We start from the raw sequence: 25,358 nt of genomic DNA, 5'->3' as shown, positions 1-25,358 counted from the left end.
TACCGGCACTAATATAAAATATCTATCGGAAATTAAATATAATAATAGAGAGCGAAGCTGAAAATAAACAAATATCTGTATAACGATGATTTAATATTAGTTCACTTGGTTAATTTGACATTAGATTTATATTTAATTTAGTAAGGATATAAGGCAAAGATGTTCGATTCCATCATTGAAGAAGTTTTCTTAAAAATTTTGTTGTTTTTATTAAAATGCTTGAGAGATGCGTTTTATAGGAGACCTCCGTAGATATACAGATTTTGCAGTAATTTGTTTAATAAGAATAAAAATTTGCTCATTATCTGTTGGATAGTTCCAATGATTGTCGGCTAAGTGTTAAAAGCCGCTATCGAGTAAGATTAGACTTTTCTTGTAAAATTACCACTAATAATTCGTGCCCTTGAGCCAACGGGATTTTTGTCTTCAGCGTGTATAATCCAGTGTTTAACAAAGGCAATCGTCATCATATTGGAAAAATTTATTCGGCAATGAGGGAAAGTGTGTGAGCGCGTGTGCATAAGTTGACAAACACGCGTTCGAGTTGACAAAATTTCGTATGCCATCTCTAACGATGACGTTCAAGAGGATACAGTGGGTCCTCGGCATCGACTCTTAATCGCCGCCATCGACACAAATAAAATAAGCTAAAACGGCTTAAGGGGCGGTCGATGGGTCGGTCGTACGACCAAGAGCGGGGGATTCAAGTGAAGGGCGAGCCGCGTTCAAACAAAAATCGAATAGCCCGCGTTGCTCATAGCAATGCACGCCGGGCCGATAGAAGACGCTGATAGAAGACCTTGCCCGAGGACCAATGAAATCGTGTGTAGTCGCGCACACGGCACACGAACATCTTCCTCTCTGTCTGCGGTAGAGGCAGCGGCTCACGTCCCAAACAGTAGAGCAAGAGGCTGATTACGGATCTTACGCAGCTTAAACGGCTCTATTCTTTCGTTTCTCGGTGGTGTCGGTCCCGACTCTTAAATCACGGCCCCCACGCAAATTATTAAGTGCTTCACTAACTAGCGGCTAAGTCGTCTCGGCGAGTCTTTCGAAGCTACTGGACGACCATACCTTATACGTCATTTTAAACCGACAGCCCCTTTTTCGATCGTTCACGGCGAGGTCCGTACCTGAGCTGGACGGCAACCAAGGTGCACGACACATCACCAACAGCGCGATCAATTCCAACTTCCCGAGGGATTCTTATTTACGGATAAGCCCTTGAGTACATAATTTTGGCCTAGCACCGCCGCCCGAGGCAAATCTCCAGTTAACCGCGGAGTTACAGCACCAGGACGTCGTCGTCGTCGTCGTCGTCGTCGTCGTCGTCGTCGTCGTCGTCGTCGTCGTCGTCGTCGTCGTCGTCGTCGTCGTCGTCGTCGTCGTCGTCGTCGTCGTCGTCGTCGTCGTCGTCGTCGTCGTCGTCGTCGTCGTCGTCGTCGTCGTCGTCGTCGTCGTTGTTCTTCTTCTTCTTCTCCTCCCCGACCTTGTCCTCGTCGACCTCCTCCTCCTCGTCCTCGTCGTCGTCGTCGTCATTGCCGACAATAACGACGACAGAGCAATATCGTGGCTTGCTCGCCCATATCCCCGCCTTCTATATATATATATATATATATATATATATATAAATATTTTTTTTTTTTTTTTTTTTTTTTTTTTTTTTTTAAGTCTCGACCCTATACAGGGAAAAGCAAGAGTTCGACCCAGTTTACCAGGAAAATCGCGTGCGCGAGATTATCATTATTATTATTATTCGCCGAGGATGTACGGCGGTTGTTTGTTTTCGTCGAATTTTCTTCTTATCGACAAAACAGCGGCCCCTACCTCGTTTTCCATCTTTCTCTACACTCCACTTTATACGTTTTCCGGCCGCCTAGTAGCCGCCTTGCATCTTCTCCTACCCCGCAAAAGCTGCGTGATCCCTGCTGCTGCCTGCCGGTCGAGAGACCGTTTAAGCTCCCCCGAGTTTTTCATCGTCTGACCATTCGAAAGCTCGTGAATCTCTGACATATTATGCCGGTCATCGATTTGCGCGCGATTGTTCCAATTATTATTATTTATGTCGCGTGTTATACGCTTCTCTCACTCACTCACTCACTCACTCACTCACTCACTCACTCATTCACTTACTCACTCACTCACCTTCGTGTTTTTAACGCCAACCTGCTCCCTATTTTAATGTTTTTCCACTCTAAATCACTAATGTATCTCTGTAGTTGACGGTTTTATAATGAACGTCCCAGTTACATTTCAGAACAGTCAAAATGACGGACCGCAAAGCAGTTATTAAGAATGCTGATATGTCAGAGGAAATGCAGCAAGATGCAGTGGATAGTGCAACCCAAGCTTTGGAAAAATTCAATATTGAAAAGGTGAGCTTTCTTTTTATTTGGATCGATGCTCTAAAATGTTGCACTCGGATCTGCCGGTTTATCGTCTATCTTTTACCATCTTTTGATTAACAGGATATCGCTGCCTTCATTAAAAAGGAATTTGACAAAAAGTACAATCCGACATGGCATTGCATCGTTGGACGAAATTTTGGCAGTTATGTGACGCACGAGACAAGACACTTTATTTACTTTTATTTAGGTCAAGTGGCGATTCTTCTATTCAAAAGCGGATAAGCTACTCAAAATTTTCATAAAGCCTCTGTACTCTTTCTCTTTTCTATCTTTCACACTTTCCATCTCAAACCATGCTCATTTTTTTTTTCCTCTAAAACGCCCCCTTCTCCCCACCCACCCGCCTTTCTCTCTCTTTCCCCATTTTCTCTAACCTTCTAGTCTACGATCTTGTCTGTTCTCAACCCTATGAAAGACCTTAATTACAAATAAATCCCAGTAGCCAAATCCTTGATCTTATTGTTTTATGTGACAGAATACAAAATATAAAGTAGTAAGAGAGATGCAATTCGTCGCTTCATGGATTAAGGGTAATTAATTGAATGAAGGAAGGATAAATACAAAGACGTACCGATTAAGACTGTTTTACATAAGGTAGCGGTAGAGCAGATGCATAAGAGAAAAGAGTTAGATGTAGAGGTGTGCAAAAGGAAATGGAATGATATAATGACATACCAGTTTACATGTTGAAATGTATTTGCGTATGCCAAAAGCTTGTTGTGTTCTTGTTTATTATATTAGGCATATTCGCGTGCATAAGGTTGGGTTTGGCACTGGCGCTGTTTTAATAATCTAATTATTAGTGTAACTAATTCAAAATGTGTGCAGTGAATCCACCATTTATCTTTAAGAAAATGTTTGGTTTTCATATTTTAAAGCAAGCCGACAACAAATTCACCATTTTCTCTTTGTTTCAAAGATTTTTGTTATTTGATGATACTGCATTTGATAGAATAATTATATGAAGAAATGCAAATTTTTTAAATAAAAGGTACCATCCTTTTTTAATGAATTTTTTTTCTATTTATTCCATTCTTATTAACCATGCGAAATTCAGAGAATATACTTATATAATACATCTATTGATTTATTATTCTATTATAACAATGCTATTGAAAAAAAAAAAAAAAAAAAACGTAATACTTTTTTATAATATTTTGTTCTTAATCGTTTTAATCTGAAATATTTATATCTTCATCTTTGAAAATATAACGACCATCACAAATATTAATAAACGGAATTATCAGTATGCATGTATGTGCTTTTGTATATGTGGTATATGAAAACACGTACATTGCCTACTTAGAAATATATGATCAAATTTATCTGCAAACTACTTATCGTTGTGAATATGTACGACGGCAAAAAATTTAATCTCTCCTTAATTCCAATGTATAAAATCAAATTTGTTGGTATGATAGAAGAAGAAAAAAAAAATCATTGTAATTAATCTATCTTAAGAAAATGAAAAATTATTTGTTACAAGTTGGTTTTTTCGTCGTCGCCAACTTGAACAGGACTTTTTTTCTTTCGTTTTTTCGTTTTTTCTTTTACAATTCGAGACACTCGGTCGAATAAACCGAGACAACAGAAAAAGTAATTTTTTTTTTTTTTTTTTTTTTTTTTTTTTTTTTTTTTTTTTTTTTTTAAATATTTCAAATATTTTCATTTGAATCCAAAGTAAAGTCCATTGAGTTTTCACCCGTTTTATGTAAATGAAAAATCGTGAAATTAGTTGGAATTTGAGAGCTATGCAAAGTTGCCTTCTCTCCTTTTCTAAAAGTTCTTTATACATTTGCTTGTGCGCAATTCTCTTTTTTGAGAATAATAGCATGTGCACGGGTGTACTGTGTATGTTAATAAAATAAACAATATGAAGGGAAAGTAAATCAAGTATTTGCTTGTTGCCTTACATTTTGAGAATATTCCAATTTTACGTATACTACAATATCCTTGAATTAATTATTAGCTAATAATACCCGTGAATATTCTGCGAATTATTGAATGCATATGAATATTATGTAGCTATTGATTAATTTTTTTCCTTTATACAATTCATTCGCGAAAATAAGAGAAAAAAAAATTATTTAGCATTTTTTTTTTTTATTATGTTACTTAATGCTGATCGTTACTTTTATTGGTACATTAACGAAGTTAATGCGAAGTTGATTTAATAAAATTCGGAATATAATTCCCCGTTTTACAATCTATGTAATGATTGCAAAATCTTAGGCTACAAAGAATCGTCAAATATTAATATACAATTTATATCACCATATTTATAAATTTATTTTTACAATAATATGAATTGAGAAAAAAAATTAATAAATAATTGATTAAATATGGGCCATTTTCACTGTTCTTTTATGCTCTTAAAAAAAAAAAAAAAAAAAAAAAAAAAAAAAAAAAAAAAAAAAGAATAAATAAATAAAAGGAAAAAAAATTTGAAATAGATTATAAAGTATAAACAAAAGGTGATTATAAAAATTGTACATATTTATTTGAGAAATGCTAAATTTATATTAACTATGGCTCACAACTAAATTAGTCAGTTATAGTTTATATAAAATGAATGATTTTGTAACAATTATTGTCAAAGGGTTTAGTTAATGGGAATACATTATTACAATAAATATTATTGTAGATGACGTGATAGTAAGAAGTATTACATATAAAATTTTTAAATTTGATCTTTACTGCTGTATAGTGAGTTGTGACGGACATTTGACCACACCTTGTAATACGTGGTGAAATATAAGATTGTACTGAGTTTTACTCAATCGTTTATAAGAAAAGAATTTTTTCACGATTAAAGCTGAACAAAAAAACGTAACTCAGCATTTAAATTTGATTATCACAATAAATATGTATTAAAATAGCTCAACTTACGGCTTTGGTATATTTTCTTTTAACACAATAGTCGTTTCGACATATAATGAATTTATTTACTTACAACAACAAAAATAATAATGAAAGCATTATGATTTATTTATACAAAATTAGGGCTACCGATAATTACTAGTCGAAAATGATTGTAAAATTTCGCCTCCAATTTCCTAAAGTCAGAGTTTGTTAAATTTATGAAAGTGACTTAATAATTTCTGTAATTTATAAAATCGTACACTTTTAATTATATGTCATTACTAACATCAACTATTAATTTAAAAGCGTATCTTAAATTTATAAAAATATGTAATGAACTTAAAGAAAATTGCATTGAATAAATTATATATCACTTTGAATTTACTTTTTGTTTCTTTTTTAAACTGCTACAAATTTCTAAAAGCGACAATTAAGATTTAATAAAGAAAAAATAGAGTGAAAGATAGACACGTCGAGACCGCGAGCTTAGGCGTCGATAGATTGTACAAGTAAAAATTATTTTCGGAATCACTTTTGAGGGTTCGTTATCTAAAGATAAGAATTGTCCCGTCGGATGCCCTATAATGTGAGAAATTAAAAGAAGCGTCTTGATTGTATAGAATTTTATTTAAAACATAAATAGCTTAAAACGCTTTGAAAGGTACATTGTCGATAATAATAATTCTTAAGAAACAAAATACTCGGATACGTTCACTACCAACAAGTCACGAAAAATTGTTAAATTATTTATAGGCTCGTATTGCAATTACGTTTCATGTCATTTTTATATTATCATTAATTTTACGAAAAAATTAATATTTAAAATCATAAATATACAACTAAATTAAAAACGGGTATTCGAATAAAATCAAATAGCATTTAAAAATGTTATTGGAAAAATTACAACTTTTCTTTTAATTAAACCTTGAGTTGGAAGTGCAAGTTCGTTTGTATAAAGTAAAATAATAATTGGGCAGAAAAAATCATGTTTAATGTATAAGAAATATTTTATGCATTTTATGATTATATTATAACTATATTATAAAAGATCGTATGAAACTGCACTATGAAATTATTTTAGTCTACGAGAGTATTTTCAGTGACGATAAATGTCTTGAAACGCGTTAAATTAGTTTTACTTATTAAATCTCATATTTTTCTCGATAGCGTTCGACCATTACTAGTAAAATTGTATTAATATTTTATTTTTTACTAAAGTCCTTTTGATAACAAGCACATATATTATTTTTTAGCGAGCAAATATGTGAACGAAGATCTTTATCAAATTTATATCAAATGACGAGTACTTGGAAATTACGTTTGTAGGAATTAGATTTTCATGACTGAGAGCGTAATTTAACGGTCTGGAGTATTATGTATCGTGCATTCTCTTTGTTTTGTGTGCGCGTTTGTACGTGCGTGCATGCATGTGATTAATAAAAATTTTTTATTCATTAGTTTGTTATTGACAAATGAACTCGCGTGGGCATCAGCATCCGGCATATTGAAAAAAAATAATCGAGGAATTATTATGGATTATTTTTAGTTGCTGGGGCAGGCATGTCCATTATTTTCCGCAATAACATAGAAATGCGGAGAGGGACGGTTCACGAGCTCGTGAACGGAATAGTTAAAAGGCTGACTCACCACCAGGTTGACTGTAATAGGTGTTCCCTCGAGCAGCTACAACGACTCTAAGGACAGTTAAGATATTGAATCGGATCTATAATAGTCAATCGACTAGATTAATACACCTTTATCCAACATCTCGTTTCCATTGTCCTTATTCAGTCATTTAATAGCAACGAATGTTCCAATAAAATAGAAAATTATATTTCTTATTCATAAATGTAATTGAAAGTTTGTTAAAATTAAAAAGTATGCACAGAATATATTTCATTAGATATTCATATTCAAATTTTTATATTAGACATTTTTTAACTTATTGTGTAATTATATAGATAAATTGATCTTGATATGATTATTATTTTTGTTTGAGATCATTTTTCAATGTAAAGGTTTATGTATATTATAAGTTTTTGCAGGTTCGAAAGTGTTTCTACTGTATGTGATATAGACTCAAATATATTATTAATAATCGTTTTCAAGAAGCGCAAAAATATTTTATACATAATTAAGCCAATAATTTAAATATAATTTTAATCTATTGGTATTGTTTTTCTATAGAACTATGATATTTGATATTTTCATACAAATTTTCCATTTCTTTAGTAAGTTAAAATTCATTTATATGCGTATAGAATTTTTGTTTTCGATGTAAAAGAGCAGCTGGTATTGTTTTTACGTTTTTGTAAATGAATTTGGAAGCTTGATTATTTTATTATTATTTTATCACAAGAAAAATGTTTTTGCGGATCGATTCTTAAAGTCGCGTGGATATGAGAAGGGTGACCGTCGCTAATTAAAGAAATATTAATTAATTAATTGTATATATTTCATTAATATCGTGAGTTCTTTGCATTAATGTTTATTCTATAACAAGGAGAGTAATGTCCTATAATAATTAATAAGGGTCATGCTATATTAATCACATATGTATATTAGATTATTTCTATAAAATAAATTACAGTACTTTATCTTTATATTTAATTACTTGTAAATGTGAATTAAATAGATATTTAAGAAATATCTATTCTGATTTTAATTTAGGAACTGAATCCGAATAAACGGAAGTGATAGGAATAAAGCTTTTAAAACTGACATACAATTTTAAATTCCCGGAATTATATTCAAATGCTGAAGGTGATTTAGAGTTAACACGTTGGAAGTTGGAAAGTTCCTTTTTTTCTTACTTATTTTAATTATTTCTTAATAGCATTTAACATTGAAGAAGTGAAGAAGGTGAAGAGCAAGTGCTACAACATATTATTAGTTTCGATTATATGTAGAGCTGGTTTCTTTAGTTAATTTCTAATAGTTTTTCTGCAAATTGGCCTGTCCGTAAAATCGACAATATTTATATTTCATTGATATTTACTTGTTTGATTTTACGAATACGGATTTTTTAGATAAATTTTTGTACGATTTAAATGTTCGAAAGTGCTCGATTTCATTATACACGATTAAAGATAATTTTTTTTTTTTTTTTTTTTTTTTTTTTTTTTTTTTTTTGACTGACCAATTAAATTTCATATTTTCGAGGCTCCTATGCCTTTAACGTACATTTTGTTGTATGCTTTAGCTGTACTATATGCATATATATATATATATATACACACACACATATATATATATATATATTTATTTATTTAAACCTTTCAATTATTACAATGTTTAGTAATGCACTATACTCGTGGTTAATTTAATTCAAACTTGTGGAATTTGCAATTGCAAACACCCATTGGTAAACCATCGATAAATGGGTTTATATTATTGTAGGAAACCTTATATGCTCGTACCTGCTTTCTTTCATCACGCGCTTATAGTTTTATTAATATATATATATATATATATATATATATATATATATATATATATATACGTACGCACGCGCTATAAACTATACATTTGTATGCGCATAATATAGTGTATACTATGAACGTGTGAAATTTATGCATTGCAATTTCATTCGGTAAGATAAACTGTAAAATATATCTACTTATTTCAGATAAAGTTAGTCAGGTTGTTGTGTGTTGGTTATAAGGTAATATAGCATTTATAAAATATAGCAAATAAACAAGAATATAGGTTATCCATTTGTCGTTTTGTAGCTTAGCATTTTAGAAGAAAATCTAAGCATATCGTTAATATTCAAATGATGGCAGATATAGATAATACAGCAGATTTTAAAAAAGATTCCAATGGAAGAAACATTGAAACAGTTTATTGTGCTTATTGCTCTTCGAAAATACTTAATCCAGGATCGGCAACTTTTATAAATATGAACGTGTGTATTAAAAATTTACTATCAAAATTATTATTAAAAAAATTATTTTTCTGTGATGTCCCATTTATATTTAAAATATTTGTTATAAATTTTTAGTTTTCTTTGCCTCATATGATCCGCAGGCGAGATGAAGAAGCTGAAAAAAGGGAGCTAATAAACGATTATTGGTTAGTCGAAGAGATCAATAGCTTTGAAAATATTGGTGTGTCTCATAAAGTGGAAAATGTCAAATATTTGGCGTGTGCAGATTGTGAAAGAGGCCCCATCGGATGGCATGACTTATCCACATTCCGTTCATACATAGCATTATGTAGGGTTAAGCATCAAAAATCCAACTGCTAGATGTAAAATGTTAATCTTAAATTGCAAAGTTTATTTTCATCTATACGAATAATTATTTTGTACTAATGAACACCATTGTGCCATTGTATGTGCAATTTTTTATGAATCGTCAAGAATTTTATGATTTGTAATATGCTTGATCTTGATTTTCAAAAAGTATACATGTTAATGGATATTTTCTTAAATTAACAATAATCATCTATTATATTATATATATACACACATACACACACACACACATATATATATACATACACATACATATTTTTTTTAGAAATTTCATAGATAATTGAATTTTTTTATAATATTTATCAGCTATTATGTTGGAACTTGAATGCATTTGGCGAATATACGCACATAATAGTTATAAGTTTAATATTTGCTAAAAATTCATATGTAAAATTTTTTTAGTGTAAGTTAAAAAAATTCAATGTCATTTTAGCCTATGTAAATTATAAGCATATGGTAAAAAAAATAATTGCGTTAATTCGTCTTTTTCTGAACATTCATATAATTACAACGATATATTTAGACTTAAGTTTGCTTAATATTTTATACTTACAAGATTATTAAAGTAAATGAAAATCATTCGGATAGAAGATCTTAAGATCAGCTGTACATCCATGGATGTGAAAAGGAAAAGACAGTAATCGAAGTAAATCATGTTTATATTTATTTCTATATGTATAAATATACATTCAAATAATATATTTACAGATTGGATAATGTCAATTAATTTGTTATTGCATACTTAGTCTGAAATTCATTCATCTAAATAATGGATTTAATAAATAATTACTTGCATTGCCAAACATGTTCAAATCTTTAGTCAAGATGGTCATAAAAAAAAAAGAGAAAAAAAAGAGAAAAAAAAAAAAAAAAAAAGCACTAATAAATAAATAAAATATGTTCATTGCTTTGTAATCCAATCTGATGAATGATGAGTTCTTAAGAGTAGCGAAAGCATTATTGAAAAACACACTTTCAGAAGTATCACTGTAAGGGAACAAAAGTTTGTTTTTTCTGAAATACAAATTCAGTAGTCTTGCACAGAATCGTAGTTGTAGGACGGTTGATCGGGTCGATTTTCAGGAATTCTATATTTCTCTTCTGGTTGATCAACATCTTCTTCATACTTGACTTGTGCAAAATACATATTATAATCGGGATAATCTGAAAAAGAAAGGATCAATGATCAGACCGAGTGGTGACTGCGTTATACGACGATAAGGGACATAACATAGGAAATAGGAGAAGTGACCGACCGGTACTACATCGATTAAAAAGACTAAAATGTGGTCATTGATACATGAAATGAATGAGAATACAGATAAGACTGACCATCGAGTGGTTCCTCCTTGATCCTGATGTCTTTGACATCCTCGTCGGGTCTCTCGATCCTGTCCGGGCGCTCCTTCCGATCACGTCGGTCACGGTCACGGTCACGCTCTCGCTTGTCTCTTCTGCGCTCGCGCTCGGCAACTCGTTCTCTCTCGATGCTTCTGGATCTTCTGCGCTTGCGATCGCGCTCTCGCTCTCGTTCCCGGTCGCGCTCGCGCCTGTCGCGCGGCCTCTCGAGCTCCTCGATCTCGGGCTCGGGCAGCCGCTCGCGACTACGACGCCGCTTGCGCTCGCGCGACCGACTCCTCGAGCGCCGCTTCCGCTCCCGTGACCGTCTGCGCTCACGATCAAGGCGCTCCCTCTCCCTATCGGACCAAACAATAACACAGCACCCGACCCGTTAAAGTATCGACTGTCCGAGGAACGTCTTGATGCGGACTCCTACCGAGCCCCTACGTAACTCACCTGTCTCGGTCAACACCCCGGATGGCCTCGCGCTCGCGCTCCACCCTGTAGCGCTCGCGCTCCCGCTCGTTATCCTCGCGGCCCGAGTGCTTGATATTGACGTCGGGGCCGCCGCGCCTGGTACCACCGAGTCCGCCGCCGAGTCTTCGCGGCAACCAGCCTTTAACGGTCCTTGCCCTCTCAACGTCCACCAAAACTCGACGACCATCTATTTTCTTACCATCGGCATGCTTATAAGCGGCTAAAACGGTACCAATGTTCCACTGTAATTTTCATCCGAGGCCGCGCTCGCTAGCTACTTCGGGCCTTGTTTATTATAAACAATGCATATACATATACACAAAAATACACACATGCGCACGCACGCACACACTCACTCGCGCCAATGCCCATTCATAAACACGCGCGCGCGCGCGCGTGTGTATATATATGTATTGTCTTGTTTCCATATATTTTTTTCTCTAATAATTACTAAGCTGAACAATATCATGTTTGTCTAACCTACGGTAATGCTAATACTCTGGAACCTTTAAAAATCTCGTGTATCTTTGAATGTTTATTAATCTCACCACTATCGGGAACATTTTATTTTTTATTTTTTTTTATTGCTTCTTTACTTACTATATTACTCTCACGACATTTACTTATAAGTAATGGTTTTATGATTTATAATCTTGTTAAATAGTTCGTAAGCTTCTGTGGATCAATTATCGAGTATAATAATTCATCAGATTTATCGTCGAATTACCTATTATTATTATTAATATTATTACTTATTATACTAATATATAAATATATATATATATATATATATATATATATTTGTGTACACCTACGCCGTGCCGCTTCAGCTATAATGTGTGTAATAAGGACGAAACACTTTTTAGCCACTTAGATGCCGTTCTACATGAATGTTCCACACGATGCGTAATGATATATTGTCATCTTACCCAATGACTTTTATTTTATTACTTTTATATTGGTAAATTTAGGTTTATAAGAAATTTGCAAATCTGATAACCGGCAAAGTGAGCCAATTGTATGTCACTTATGTATATATATATATATATATACATATATATATATATATATATATATATATATATATATATATATATATATATATATTTAACGAAGTAAAATAAAGTAGATTTTGCAACAAACAAGTCTGAGCATTTGACAGGGAAAACTGATTTTAAAGATCATGAAGTTGCGTTTCGGTTTCGACAAGTATATTTTGAACGCGTAATTTTTATACAATTACACATAAAATTTCTCACTGACGACATGCGAGAGATGCTGCTCGTGAATTTATTGTATTTTCTTGAGATGGGATGATAATGTCCGATTAATAATAATTATAAATGTATTAAATATTGGAGCAATCGCAAGCATTACCACATGTGCTTATCTACATTTTTCGATCTTTTCAAATAGTTTCATCAATTTTGATTGTGCAAATATCGACACACTTGACTGAAAGTAAATCTATATATATATAATCGTGCACACAGATGGGCAATCAAATAAACAAGTTTCTTAAATACCTTATAACTAAATGTTGGTATTTCCAAAAAGTATAGCAGATACAAAAAATACCTACCGCGACTACTTACGTACGGAAGTTAACACAAAGCTTAGGAGTATTGTTTAATCATAAAATGAACTTGAAAGTTGTAATTGACTCGCGGGGACAGAGTGGACTTGGACTATTCGATGAAAAGATGTCCAGTCTTCGTTTCTTTCAATCTCCAAAGACCTTTTATTTTCAATTTACCTGGTGCGCTTTTTTACTTTAATTATTTTTACTTACGATTTTATTTTGCGCATTATTCATAAAAACTTTAATTTTCTGAACTCAATTTTTTTTTTATTTCGTGGGCAACAGTCCTCGTGTTAATAATGATTAAATGTCTTATGATGAAATTTGTATTGTTACAAATGATCAGAACAGAATAAAAGTCCAGTATATATATATATATATAAAAAAAAAAAAAAAAAAAAAAAAAAAAAAAAAAAAAAAAAAAAAAATTAGTATTCTATATCGAAATTGATATTGTACGTGAATGCAATACTTAACATATTTTTTTGTTTTTTTTTTCTTCTTTTTTTTAAATCAAATAATTACCAAATATCCTCAGAAATAGAAATGAATTATATTATAGTTTACTATTTCATTAGAGAATTTAAAAAAAAAGCAAAAAATAAAATAAAAATTTAGATGGGCGCCGCCTTCCAACACAAATAAGGTTGCAAAAATTTTGTATTTACAAATAATTTTTGCACGATTACTTTGATATTGATTAAATAGAAAATGTAATGATAATTAAAGAAAATAAGGAAACAACAGTTTCTGAAGGATGATGCATGCAAATGATAAATATCAGCAACAACCAGACTGTACAATGTACGTTTGTATGAATGAAACCTCTTAAATCTTAAATACCAAAAACTTGTAGAGCTAGAGTCCCTGAACCTTTTTTCCTTAACCCAACAATCAATTTCAATGTAGAATTCTAATTAACAATTGCTTGATTTTTAACAAACTATTAATATCCAATTATTGTAAAAGAAAATAGAGCACAGGATATCATTATGATAAAGATCTCTTAAATAATTCTATTAAACGTGATAATAAAATATTATTAATTATTTTAGTAGAACTCTATACAATGTTATATTTACAAATTTATAAAAAAAAATTTATTATGTTAAATCCTTTTGACGAATAAATATTAAATAAATAAATGACTTTATATCGTTGACTAGTAGATTAATTTTGTAATTTAAGACTTTTGTAAGTATTGCCAATCAATTAGTACTGACAATTAAGGTATTTAGTTTGCGATCTTAAAAAAAAAAAATGGCTGTTGTATGCTGGATCTTACCACACATACAAACCTATCATATCAGGCAGGTTCAGGGAATATGCATGGAATAGTGAACGGCACTAGTTGCCGGCAGCAGCCACCATGCTGTACCAAGAACAAGATAAAAACTGCATTAATTCAAAACAGCCAAAATTTATGGTTATTTAATTTCTGTTACCATTATATGATTTTACAGGAAAGTGCTCCTGGGTAAGTGTATAGTAGAAGGACCCGTACTGTCTGGCTTATTTTTGTCGTTTAAGCTAATAAAAATGTATTCATTTCGACTATTATTCCCTAACCTTGTATGACACCATCTAGCTAAAAATAATACTAGTAGCCGAAGGACGCGATATTTAAAAAGATAAACTAAAGATAAACCTCTGATCAGAAATTTGACATATTATATTTGTACTTACAATGCATATCCCTCTCATGTTCATACTCAATAAAGGCGTACCCTCGAGGTTTTCCATTTATCGAATTGTGAATAACAACGATCTGCAGAAACGACATATTATTGCATAAGAGAGCAGATCTTCATCGGACGCCAAAATATATTTATATAATATAATAATCGTTACCTTCTTCACTGGACCATGAACTTCAAATTCTCTCCTCAATTTGGATTCCGATGTATCGTAGTTCTGAAACAATTAAGCATACAAATTAGTTTCTCTTTTTTCTCTCTCTAATTTTTACATGTAGCATTAAACAAACGAAGGCAGCATGAAATTGATATTTCTTACTATTCTGGCGACAAAAAGTGTTTTAAAGGGATCTGCAGTTACGTTAGGAATACCCGCAGGATCCCATACTGCAATTTCCTGCTCTAACTTATAAGCTACTTGTTCATTGCGTTCTCTTCTTCGACGCTCCAAACGTTCTTCGGTAGTCTCCACACGGACTGGTGGAGGCGTGTCCTTGGGATCCTGAGAGGCAGAATTAATTTTTCTTTAACCATCAAGTAGCACATTTTGCATAAGCATATTTAAGCAGGCATTTATCAAATGATTTAAAAGCGTGCAAATGTCAGGCAAGGTAGCATAAAATAACAAACGGAAGCGAAATTACCTCGAAGTTTTTGAGAAATAATCCGATGCCGATGTATCCAGCGCTCTTTTTTTCATGAGGTAGCTTAATAACCGGAGGTAAATAAGGTATAGGATCGCGAGGTGCAAAAAGCGCTAATAAATTGGGTGGTAAAAATTGCGTCATGTTTAATTACAATCTAGCCTCTAGTACACTAAAAATCGCACATTTTTCCGAATGACTTGGCACTAAAAATATTGGACCACGAAGCTAATTTCTTCATCAACACACGTACATACAAAATGGCGATTCGGTCTCCGAAGAACAATCGCCTTGAATTCGAATTTTGGATAGAAGGCCTCAACGACGGGGCGGCGCTGGGAATGGAAAACTTGAACAACGGACGCCTATGAGAATATAAATGGAAGAAAGGAAGAAAGAAAGAAAGAAAGCGCACCACCGGCCGGCCAATCGCAGCGAGATGTTGCGACCAAATTATCCGAATTGCCAATGTCGCGTTTGCCGCCCTAGCGGCCAAGTCCTCAAGCTCAACCGGAAACTTGTAATTCACGTGTATTTGTAAGTTATATTTGTCAAGTGCGTAAAGTATATCGCTTTACGCGCATCTCTGTAGACTCGAGCGCAAATACCTTTACCATTCTAAATAATTACGTTGGGCATCTGTTGGACGCTAATGCCCTTGTATTCTTCACGAGGGTATTTCAACGAAATACGCTGTGAATTCATCGAAAGCTAATTTGCTAAGATATCGAAATAAGATACCGAACACTTGCGGAATCATAAGATTTTCATTTTACAGCGAAATCGTTGTTAATATACACAGTGTTATTGTTATATAATATATAATAACATTATAATGTTAATATACATAATGCTAAAAAATTAATGTGTATAATTTTTGGAAGAAATCTTACAACTCGCGTATAGATCCGTAGTCTTATACTCTTTATAATATACGAGAGTAGTTAACGAATGTTATTTTAAAATATCCTTTAAAAATTATTATCTCCACATTATTAAATAAGACATTATTAAGCGATATTATTAAAACGATATTAAACAAGACTAGCACATTATTAAATAAGACCGCAAAATCGGTGAAAAGAGAAACAACAACAACAACAACAACAACAACAACAACAACAACAATGATGAATTAATCTTGAACAAAAATTGTCTAATTAAACGATGCAATTAAGAACGTTAAAAATTGTCTTGTCTTTCGTAATAAATTAAAGTAAATATAAAAATCGCAATCGTAATATTTTCTTCAGATATATATTATTTATGGCTCATTTAATACTAAACTTCATTACTTTACGGGAATTCGTATAATTTTGTTAATAAAGAGGAATGTTTCTTGACTCCCTTTTTACAGGCATAAACGAGTTACAGCTTAACTCGTAACGATAATGTGAATTATGGCCAATCGTTATATACTTTTGTATAATAATTCAGTATGTCGAAGCATTCTTGGCGGCAAATATGCGCATGTCTTTGGGCAAAGTGGCGGACATCTTGAAGAAGAGTATTATTAAATTCTAAATGCCTTACCGAAGTCGAATAGAAGATATATTATTACCTGTAAAATATTCGTATATTTTTAAAAATTTTATACACATGCGCGCTCGCACATTTACTTATATAGTCCATTATATTAAATTGTATATCGATTGATACAGACTATATATAATGCAAATTAAACATACGAATAGATCAATAACATTTTATTGAATATAATAGAAAACTTTTTACTATACATTTATAAGCGTATAAAATTCAAAATGAAGTGATACAAGGATTAATCATTACAATTAAAAAATTTTTTTTTCCTCTAAATCGTTCGTCAAATTTTTTTTTTTTTTTTTTTTCTCATCCACAATTTCTTACCCAACATGCCAATACAATTATTTAAAGTTTTCAATAGTTAAAACATAGCAAATGCACAGTTTGGCCTCGTGTTTACACATGGTATTGCAAAAAAAAAAAAAATATCGTAATACCTATTTAAAAAACGACGTATTATTTCTTATACAAAATAAAATTTATAGTATTATTTAATAAAAGTTTGTTTCATCATTCTATGGATTGTTAGAACATATATAAAATAAAAGAATAGAATGATTTGTGAAAGATAATAAAGATAATTAATACAGATGCATGCGTGTAATTTATATAGCAGTCGTTAAATAGAGGTGAAAGTGCGCGTCAATAGTTGTATAACGGAAGGCAAAAGTTTTAACGAAAAATAACAAAAGAGACTTGAAAGGATCGCGAGGAAGGGATTCCTAAGCGATTGAAGTTTTATAAACGGCATTGCTCGACACATGTATACTCGAAGCTAGGATTAGAATCACAGCGATAAATGTATATCGTACAGTCTACTTGGAACTTGAATAGTCATTGGCGAAGACGCGTGCGGTATATTTCTCCAGTTCTCGTCTATTCTAATTAAAGGCAGTGCGATAGTGGGAGTTTTGCGCTTCCTCCACAACAATGTCAACGTGCTGAAATTTACGGGGCGTCGGCAAGCATCTTTTCGCACGGCGTCACCTTCTTGATGTAATTGAAGATGGAGTCGAGGAGATTGGCAGGCGTTGGATCGTCGCAGCCCTCGAGCGCCGTCACTACGCACGTTTGCAACTTATCCATATTTCTGTGAAAATGCAATGAATTCAACAGTCAATACCTTAACAATAGCTCGTTTAGCGTTTCTTACTTCTCTGCCTTTCCAAATCTTTTGCAATTACTGTTTGCAATAATTTTGTCAATAAGACCGAGCCAAGCAGAACTGTTAATCGTTATTTCTCGCTTAATAATTTCTCGACTAATAATTGCTACTTTTGTAAATGACAAAACAACGCAAGCCCTTGTAGACTTATTTAACGTACGCACATGTATATACATATATATATATATATATATATATATATATATATAGTTATAAAAAAAAACATGGATTTAACTTGATTTTTGCGGTACCTAATAAAATTTAATATTCTATTAGGTAATTAATATATTAGTAATTTGAGTATTATATAATTTCTTTTTTAACGTTGCTGTTTCATCATATATATATATATATATATATATATATATATTTTTTTTTTTCCGTTAATTATAAACATAATATTTCATCGACACAAGTACAAGTTATAAAAGTAGATGATTCTTTTAGTTCAGAAATTTTATTCTTTAATTTAATAACACTTTTTAAGTATGCTTGAGATATGGTCAGAATTCTTTTTCTTTTATTTCCTTTCGTTCAACGTAGCCTTCATACGCCACATAATGTGCAAAGTAAATTCAAAATTATCATACTAATGTAACGATAAATAATAATTTTACAATATATTTACAATTACTATAAAACATCAATTGTAATTGTATAATTGATTTGTTTGATTTGATAATTTGTTTGATTATAATTGTAATTGTATGATTGATATTGTTTAATTCATTAATTGGTGTATCAACATTTGCTATATAATAAACATATTTAAATTGTAATAACTAAATGTCATAATCGTAATGTAAATCTTGTACAAGAAACTATTTTTATTTAATAAAATGATTTTTACCGGCAAGTTTTATTATCGAAAATGAGCGATGGAATATTCTTTATTTCAGATAAAGCAGCTAAGCCATTAGCCGGATTGATTGGTATTTTACTACTGTAACTTCCAGATGTAGCATTCGCACATTCCGTTATTACTTTTGCTTTATTTTGAAAGCATTCTGGTCCCTTAGCCGCAATGAACACTGAAAAAGTAACAAAAAAAAAAAGTCGTACAAACTATTATGTGCATGCATTATTGCTCGCGTGGTATGTGGTTGTTTAAAAAAGTATTTTGACACTCACAAGCAATACGGTCGCCTTCCTTGAAGCATATGAAATTGAGAATTTTGTCGGTTATATTGTGGACGATTTTCTTGTTCTCCTTCTCTTCGGGCTCGAGGCAGGGCTCGATCGCCGTGGTGAAGTCGGCCATGCAATTTTTCAGAATTGGCTTCTTACGGCAGTATTTCTTGAAAACCTCGTCCAGGTCGCCGGTAGGCCTCGCTTTGTCCATTTCCTCCTTAAGAATCGTGAAATTTACGAGATCCTTGATGCAGCCTAAGACCTCGACACCCGCCTTCTTTGCAATATCGTAAGAGCCCGGACCTCCGTTCTTCTCGCATTTTTTTTTTAAAATATTTTGAGCGTCGTCGAGTGGTAGCTCCGAGATATTCAGATTCTTCAGCTGAGGTATGTCTAGAACCTCGTTTACTTTAGATAAGGCCTCGTCCACGTTCGGGATGGTTTGACTGTGGGTGACGCACATGAGCGCCAGACCTGTAATTATGTTTACCTCGCTTATTCCTTACTTTCATGCTTTCAATGGGTATAGCCGTATTCGATTGAAAATTTATTGTGAAATTAAGAAGTTATCATGCCATTTCATGATCATTATCGTTTATAATTTAAAAACGTCATAGTTTTACTTTTTTTTATTTCATTTGATAAGCAAATCGAAAATTTTTATCGTTTAAGCGTTTGAAAGTGTATATTTGGTAAAAAGGTTGTAATAACAATGATTAATCAAAGCATAAAATTACGAGTTATTGAAATTTTATAAATGCAGTTAAAATTAAATTTATGTTTATATCATGACGTTGGTGTAATTTTGATAGAAAGATTATATATATATATATATATAAATATATATATATATGGATAAGTTATATATATATATGGATAAGTTATATATAAGGATATGTTTTTTTTTTTTTTTTTTTAAGACTTTCTTTTAAAAAGTCAATGCGTATGATATTGAAAAGTTAAGGTGTAAGAAAGAGTTAAGCAACGATAGCGTAGATGAGACGCAATGACTTTATATTTAATTAATCCTAATAATACTTTCGTCGTTATTTGAACAATACAATGTGTATAGACGCTAGTCATTTTGTTTGAGTAACCCAAGTTGCGTTTATTAATGGAAATATTTATTATACTACGTTTAATTTTCCATTCATTGGAAAATATGCCGTTTAATTTAGCTTATCGCTGGCTTTCACGTATCGACGGCGAAGCAATATTTAATATCATCGTCATAGTATAAACGTACACCAATGTAGAACATTAAGACCCCTATGATATGAAAATGGAGCAATTATGTGTATACATCAAACTTATTGGATCACATCCTAAAAATTAGTTGATATAACTTTGACTGATTAAATACGAATGCTAAAATTATTCAATTATTTTATTTTTCGATAATTGTAAAAAAAAATAATAAATAAATAAATAAATCAGCATTTAGTCTTGTTTCGGCTATTTTTTTATCAATCAATTTGCACAATAAAGATTTTTTATTAATAAACAGTAAAAAATATAAATTAATGACTAAGAGAAGATGTTAGGGTGAAATCTTCTTTTTAACGATAATAATAACCTATAATAAAAAACGTTGAGAATGCACAAATACATGCACAACTCACTTTGTCAGCAACATATGAATTTTAAATAGAATTTTCTGGCTATTTTTCTAACTTGACCAAATTGGATCTTAAAATGGTTAATTATATTTTAATGAGCTTTCGCTTTCGTTTCGTTAAAAAAAAAAAAAAAAAAAAAAAAAAAAAAAAAAAAAAAAAAAAACACCTATTTAGTCACATCTATTTAATTTTCTCTTTTATATAGATTATTATTAGCACATATACGAATCATAAAAATTTAGGGAAATTACTATGTATGTATATCGTTGTTTATTAAGTCAGTTGTAAATTAACATAACATAATAGTCTGATTGAAGCTTCGGTAAAGAGTTTGTCAATAATGTTCATTAAAAAAAGGTCAATTTAAATTTTTTAACGAGAATTCTAAAGTTTAAAAAGCCATTAGTCAAATATTTAGAAAAATAAAAAATCCCTAGCACTCGTTAAATATTTATTTAACAAACTTGCATATTGTATATATTCATTTAATATTTATAGAATAACTTTACCGATATACGTGCTTTTTGTTTATATATCCCAGTTTTTTTATTCAACCGTTTTCACATTTAAGACTTACTTGCATAATCTTGTATTATTTTATATATTTCAGATTTCTTGTCATTTATTTTACTCTTTAATAAAGTCGAGCGATTGTTCAAATTTATTGGAAAAATATTAAATAATATGTACTGTCAGATATTTTTAATATAAAGTTTGACTTTATGATAAATATTATCATAATAATGTTAATATTTTTAATAAAATATTGCAAATACTAACTGCATTACTTGTAAAATTAATTTTAATTCATAAATACTGGGCAAAATGTTTTGTTTGGAAATATCGGCCCAAAAGAAGAAATTATGTAAAAAAAAAAAAAACACTGTTTCTTCCTGGATGGTAACATGAAAATATTCATCCAATCGTTGTATGAATAACAAATCTTCTAATTTTCTTTCTTAATTTTATTTCATACTGAATTTTCCATTGACTTTGTTTTATTTCCTTATGTTTGAAAACTATTAAGATTAAACTTATATATATATATATATATATCTATATATATAATGATCTTATTAAAAAATTATGTATTAAAATCTTATTTTATAATTGATTTGAATTATAATCGAAGCATAAAATCACATCGGATTGCGTTAGTGAAGTAACTGTAAATTTTCTTAAAAATACTGTTTTAGTATCTTGAATCAGAATTTTATATTTAGATCATGACCTTGGTGTAATTTTGTCGAAAAAATTGTTTATACGTAACAATTTATTTATGTATATGTTAGATAATCTGCATGCATATTCTATTATGTATGAGTCGTAGAAAAGAACGAACGTTGCTCTATAGCAATGAAAAGTTAATTGTTATAATTTGGTATTGTTCGTAATTGTTTTGTATATCACATTAATGTATATCGTTAGAGAATACATATTACTTATACCAAATTATAGCTTTTTGCCAGCATTTATTTAATAATAGTACAAGTTAAAAACAATGATAAGCTAATAATTGGTTGTTCAGAAATTAAAATATTTGAACACGCGGAACGAACTTTGCCCTCTGGCTCCGAAAGCTTATCAAAGATTAATCGTGTGTCAGTGATAAAAATGCCAATGGATGTGGAATAATTGATAATGAAGCGAAAGCATTGATAAAATAGTTTTTATTTCAATCACATATATTACATTGAATTTGTTCAAGTAGTTATAAATAAATTGCAACATTAAAAGCTATTTGTTCCAGTTAATATTCGCTATGGGTCGGTAAGGATTTAATTGTATTAACGATAATTTAAAACGAGGGAAAATTAGGCCACTTATGTAATTAAAAGCAACAGATTCAGCTTTTTTAATATATATCCAAAGCTCATTGTAAATATATAATTTTACGATTTTCATAATATATGAATCCACTTTGGTCATTTAATATGTGGTAGATCTGTATAAATAAGATTTGGCTAACAAATAAAAAAGAAATAAATAGCTTTATTGGTCATGTGTGAGCCACGAATGAGAAATAACAAATAAGAAAGTGATAATTGTGTAAAATTTTAGTTGATGAGTCACGCGCATCCGCTTTGCGTATATAGATTCAAATTTTTCGCCAAAGCTCCGGCGGCGCTTTATTAAATGCTATTCGACCAACAATATAAACGAAAAGAAAATTTTATAGTCGTAAGTAGACGATATGATTGTTATTTCTCAAATGAATATTAAATTTTCAAATCACAACTTACCGAACAAAATGACGTGCGTTCTCATAACCATTGCTGGATATATAATTCAGTCTCCGATCAGCAATGACAATTCAACCTCACGTAATGGCTTTTACGTATTCTTTACGTAACTTAAGGGCTCACCACCTTAACTTAAAGATAATACTTAACGCTACGAGACGTTACCTTTCCCTCTCTCTCTCTCTCTCTCTCTCTCACACACACACACTCTCTCTCTCTCTCTCTCTCTCTCTCTCTCTCTCTCTCCCTCTTGAAATAATAGATATTTGTTATAAACGAGCTGGGCAGTGACGCTCGATTGCCGCTACTCTTTAAAGCGCGTGGCCGTTTATATAACCTCATGCTCGCGTTGCCGCTTTTTTGCCCCTCCTGTACTTACACTACGCGCTTTTCAACTTCAACGTATGTGACGCGTGCGCGCGCACTTTCCTTTACCCCTGGAGATTCGATGTGATTATGTGATCGTTAGCGTATAATATTAGGCTCCTCGGTTTGTTTTCAGCCGTCACATGAACCCGGGGTGAAATGTCGATATGCCATAGGGATTGACTCGCGCGAAATGAAAATAACCCTTGAACCGCGTGCATTGCCGAATCCATATCATTGAAATATAATTGGCAAGCTACTTCTGGCCACTACTTTCCTCTATTTATTTCAACTCTACAATAGACATTAATCGATAAGCGAGACTTCCGACTGTCACTTTATGTCCCGTTGTTCTAACGTCCAAGTAACGAGATTACGTTATATACCAAGCACCTAATAATCTATAGACCGTAATGCCACAAAGCGATGTAAGTCATAAATACGAAATACGAATTTAAAAAACTATATCAATTAATGATAAGTTATAAGGTTTAAATGAATAAAAGGAGCGTGGCGCAATGTATTTACTATTAAACGAAGTTTCTTTTTTCAATATTATAATTCATGCAATATCTATTGAATTGTGAAAATGTAGTTTTACATTACATAAAATTGAAAAACAAACAAAAAAAAAAAAAAAAAAAAACATATTTCGACTCCTCGATGTTAGAGTGATCGGTATCCTTGCTTATCAATAAGTATACAATTCTTATTTAAGAGCTCGAAGCTTTGGTTTCTTTCAAAATAACCGATAGGCTCATGTTCCACCTATCAGACGGATATATCGATTTTAAGGATCGTGGCTGGAAATCCATTCGGTGGCGACTCGAGCGACTTAAAGGTGCATAGTCATAGGTGTCATAGTCAATATAGTCTTCAAACGGCAAAATGAAACATATTCTCTGCATGATATTTTCATCGAACGGAAATCCATATTTTAATATAGTAATACTCTGAGTCACGTACATTGCCTTCATATCATTCTCAATATAGGCTCATCGACTTTATAAAAAGAAAAAGAAATATGTAGAATATATAGCGTAGATAATGTTTGAGCGAGTCATAGTATAGGCAATTGGCATTTTAGTTATGTTTGGATCGTCGTATATGGTAGGAGCGATGGCAATAGAAGCCATCTGCTCGCAGTTTAATTTTTATTCTCAATCAAAGCAGACGTTGAAATTAAATACAAAGTCAAATAATATCTTCTTCGCACGATCGCACACGATACGAGATGATCAGACTGTCGATATCGTGTACGAAGGGACGAATCGGAGCTATTTTTATTTATTTATTTTTTAATATTTTTTATTAATAATATAGCATTACCATATAGCATATCACTCTTTAATTTATCGTTAAAAAATTGCTTTTATTGGTATTCTATCATCCCACAATAAATTAGAAAAAAAGTCTGCTGATGTTATTTTTACGAATAATTCAAGACGTTCTTAAAAAGTTAAAAAATTTTACATTTCCATTTTATAATGTTACTATTTTCAGTGCACGATTATTATTGAGACTTATATTGATAAAGAAATACAGCAATAAAACGTTAAATCATCGTTCTCTTAGCCGTCCTAATTTAATATAATATTGTACAGGCTGGGGGAAAAATTAAAAAAATACTACGGACGTGATTTATTGTAAACATACTGAAATACGAACGACGATAAGAATTTCATAAGTATCTCTGTACAGATAGTAGATTTTTTGTTTTTTTTTTTTGGTTTTTTTTTTTTTTTTTATTTTAAAATAATATTGTTGACGATTCATTCGTAATAATTCATACAAACATAAATTAATGCTTTCATAGATTCATTTGGAAAAACATAGAGTTGAATAATAATTATGGTGCATAATAATCAATGTATGTAAAAAAATAAAAAAATAAAAAAATAATGCTTTTAAATAGATTTTCCAATTTTGCAATAAATAATATTGATAAGAGGTTAGTAGACAATTTTTCGTTTCAAACAATAAGCCATTCATTCGTGGAAAGATTCGTCGGATTTTTCTA

General features: G+C 31.4%; 4 protein-coding genes across 5 annotated transcripts; 2 read left to right on the top strand and 2 right to left on the bottom strand.

Moving 5' to 3' along the window:
* The first annotated feature begins 2,229 nt into the window (after positions 1-2,229).
* On the top strand, positions 2,230-3,484 carry LOC105365062 (dynein light chain 2, cytoplasmic). Its single transcript, XM_011503142.1, has 2 exons — positions 2,230-2,375; positions 2,469-3,484. The coding sequence occupies exons 1-2, from the start codon at positions 2,268-2,270 to the stop codon at positions 2,628-2,630; spliced, it is 270 nt and encodes an 89-aa protein (XP_011501444.1). The 5' UTR covers positions 2,230-2,267; the 3' UTR covers positions 2,631-3,484.
* A 5,290-nt stretch (positions 3,485-8,774) lies between these two features.
* On the top strand, positions 8,775-9,671 carry strat (RAB interacting factor STRAT). Of its 2 annotated transcripts, XM_011503141.1 has the most exons (3): positions 8,775-8,934; positions 9,007-9,177; positions 9,274-9,671. In XM_011503141.1, the coding sequence occupies exons 2-3, from the start codon at positions 9,046-9,048 to the stop codon at positions 9,517-9,519; spliced, it is 378 nt and encodes a 125-aa protein (XP_011501443.1). In that variant the 5' UTR covers positions 8,775-8,934; positions 9,007-9,045; the 3' UTR covers positions 9,520-9,671. The 2 variants fall into 2 exon arrangements, with proteins under 2 accessions (XP_011501443.1, XP_011501442.1); XM_011503140.1 differs by lacking the exon at positions 8,775-8,934 and having other exon boundaries at positions 8,941-9,177.
* A 709-nt stretch (positions 9,672-10,380) lies between these two features.
* snRNP-U1-70K (small ribonucleoprotein particle U1 subunit 70K) lies at positions 10,381-15,631 on the bottom strand. The gene is given in 9 exon segments (XM_011503139.1): positions 10,381-10,692; positions 10,861-11,225; positions 11,326-11,566; positions 14,227-14,253; positions 14,256-14,300; positions 14,615-14,696; positions 14,780-14,842; positions 14,945-15,127; positions 15,270-15,631. Coding segments are annotated over 9 exon segments (1,287 nt in total). The 5' UTR covers positions 15,414-15,631; the 3' UTR covers positions 10,381-10,555.
* A 1,748-nt stretch (positions 15,632-17,379) lies between these two features.
* LOC105365058 (27 kDa hemolymph protein-like) lies at positions 17,380-19,609 on the bottom strand. Its single transcript, XM_011503138.1, has 3 exons — positions 19,111-19,609; positions 18,830-19,010; positions 17,380-17,904 (listed from the first exon to the last, which is right to left on the bottom strand). Exons 1-3 carry the CDS (start codon positions 19,571-19,573, stop codon positions 17,763-17,765), a joined length of 786 nt encoding a protein of 261 aa, XP_011501440.1. The 5' UTR covers positions 19,574-19,609; the 3' UTR covers positions 17,380-17,762.
* Positions 19,610-25,358: the final 5,749 nt, after the last annotated feature.

The sequence above is a fragment of the Ceratosolen solmsi genome, unplaced genomic scaffold, assembly GCF_000503995.2.
Source record: "Ceratosolen solmsi marchali unplaced genomic scaffold, CerSol_1.0 scaffold45, whole genome shotgun sequence".
Classification (NCBI taxonomy): domain Eukaryota; kingdom Metazoa; phylum Arthropoda; class Insecta; order Hymenoptera; family Agaonidae; genus Ceratosolen; species Ceratosolen solmsi.
Note: the sequence above shows the minus strand (reverse complement) of the source record. Positions and strands in the feature narration are given on the sequence as shown.